At 41.4% G+C, this 1,226-nt stretch overlaps 1 protein-coding gene across 1 annotated transcript in view; it reads left to right on the top strand.

Moving 5' to 3' along the window:
• Positions 1-674, top strand: part of SPG20 (spastic paraplegia 20 (Troyer syndrome)) — a 22,251-nt gene extending 21,577 nt beyond the window's left edge. Inside the window, exon 8 of the mRNA XM_006874377.1 lies at positions 386-674. Within this exon, the coding sequence (XP_006874439.1) occupies positions 386-674 (289 nt within the window). The remainder of the gene's footprint in view (positions 1-385) is intronic.
• Positions 675-1,226: the final 552 nt, after the last annotated feature.

Here is a 1,226-nt window from a genome sequence, read left to right as displayed (position 1 = left end):
AATAGATGACAGCCTAGGAAACCCTTTGGGGTAGTTCTCCTCTGTCCTGTAGGGTCACATGAGTAGGAATCAACTTGAAAGCATGTATTTCCAGAAGGAGAGGATAAAAAAATGAAATAATGACTAATTAACCACATTTACAAGAATTTACAATTTACCTTGACTCAACAGTTGATGTTACTACACTCACTTCAGCTGCGTTTATTTTTATACATTATTTTTGATGAGGAAGAAAAGAATACTTTAAGTCATTGAATCCAAGTGAAACCTTATCTCTGCTTTTGCACTCCGTATCGCTTACGCTGACCCTCTGACAGCCCCTTTCTAAGCTATGAGAGCCTCGTTCATATCCTCACCCCTGTATCCTGTTCTCCCTCTTCTGAAGGTTTGGGCACAATGCAGGGGAAGCGACACATGACGCTGTGGACTCAGCTGTCAACGTTGGCGTGACCGCCTTTAACGTCAACAACATCGGCATTAAAGCTATGGTGAAGAAAACGGCCAAGCAGACAGGACACACCATCCTAGAGGAGTACAAGATCCTTGACCCTTCTCCGGGAATGGCTGTGGAGGGAGGAGCCGGTGTGGGTGAGGCTGGCCAGGAGGGGGAGCCGCTGGAGGGGGAGCCACAGGGGAAGGAGCTGGAGACGAAGGCAAAGAAGAATGAAAAGTGACAGGTGGACTGGGTGCCACCCACAGCAGAGCCTTACAGAGAAGGGTCTTAACGGCTTTGTACCAATGTGGTTTCTTCACAGAGTAGTACTATTTTTAATATCGTCACCCTTCCAGGGGATCATGTGATACATTTAACAAGATTCTGGATTCTTGCATCTGGACTTGAGATATATATTCAGTTGTATTCTCAGTCACTTTTTTTTCCCTTAAATGTGGCAAAACTATTTTTGCAATCAGAATAACCTAATGATAAGTGTACTTATAAACCTCATTAACCCTCATGATAAGCTATTTTTGTAACTGCTATGTTTTCAGAAATCAAAAGTAGGAATTTATATATATTTACATAAAACTTGATGCTGAGTAACCTTCGTTTTATTTATACTGGAAAGGAATGGCTTAAAATAGCATCTTTTCTTTTGCACTAATTGTGTTTTTGTTTTTAGGGTGCTTAAATACAAAAAACCTGTCAAACTTTTCTGTGTGAGTGAAAGGAACGCTTATAATGTTTAGAAGACCTTTCTGTTAACAGGGCATAGACTAGTCCTGGA

The sequence above is a fragment of the Chrysochloris asiatica genome, unplaced genomic scaffold, assembly GCF_000296735.1.
Source record: "Chrysochloris asiatica unplaced genomic scaffold, ChrAsi1.0 scaffold00272, whole genome shotgun sequence".
Lineage (NCBI taxonomy): Eukaryota > Metazoa > Chordata > Mammalia > Afrosoricida > Chrysochloridae > Chrysochloris > Chrysochloris asiatica.
The sequence above is the reverse complement of the archived record's forward strand: the minus strand, read 5'-3'. Positions and strand labels throughout refer to the sequence as shown.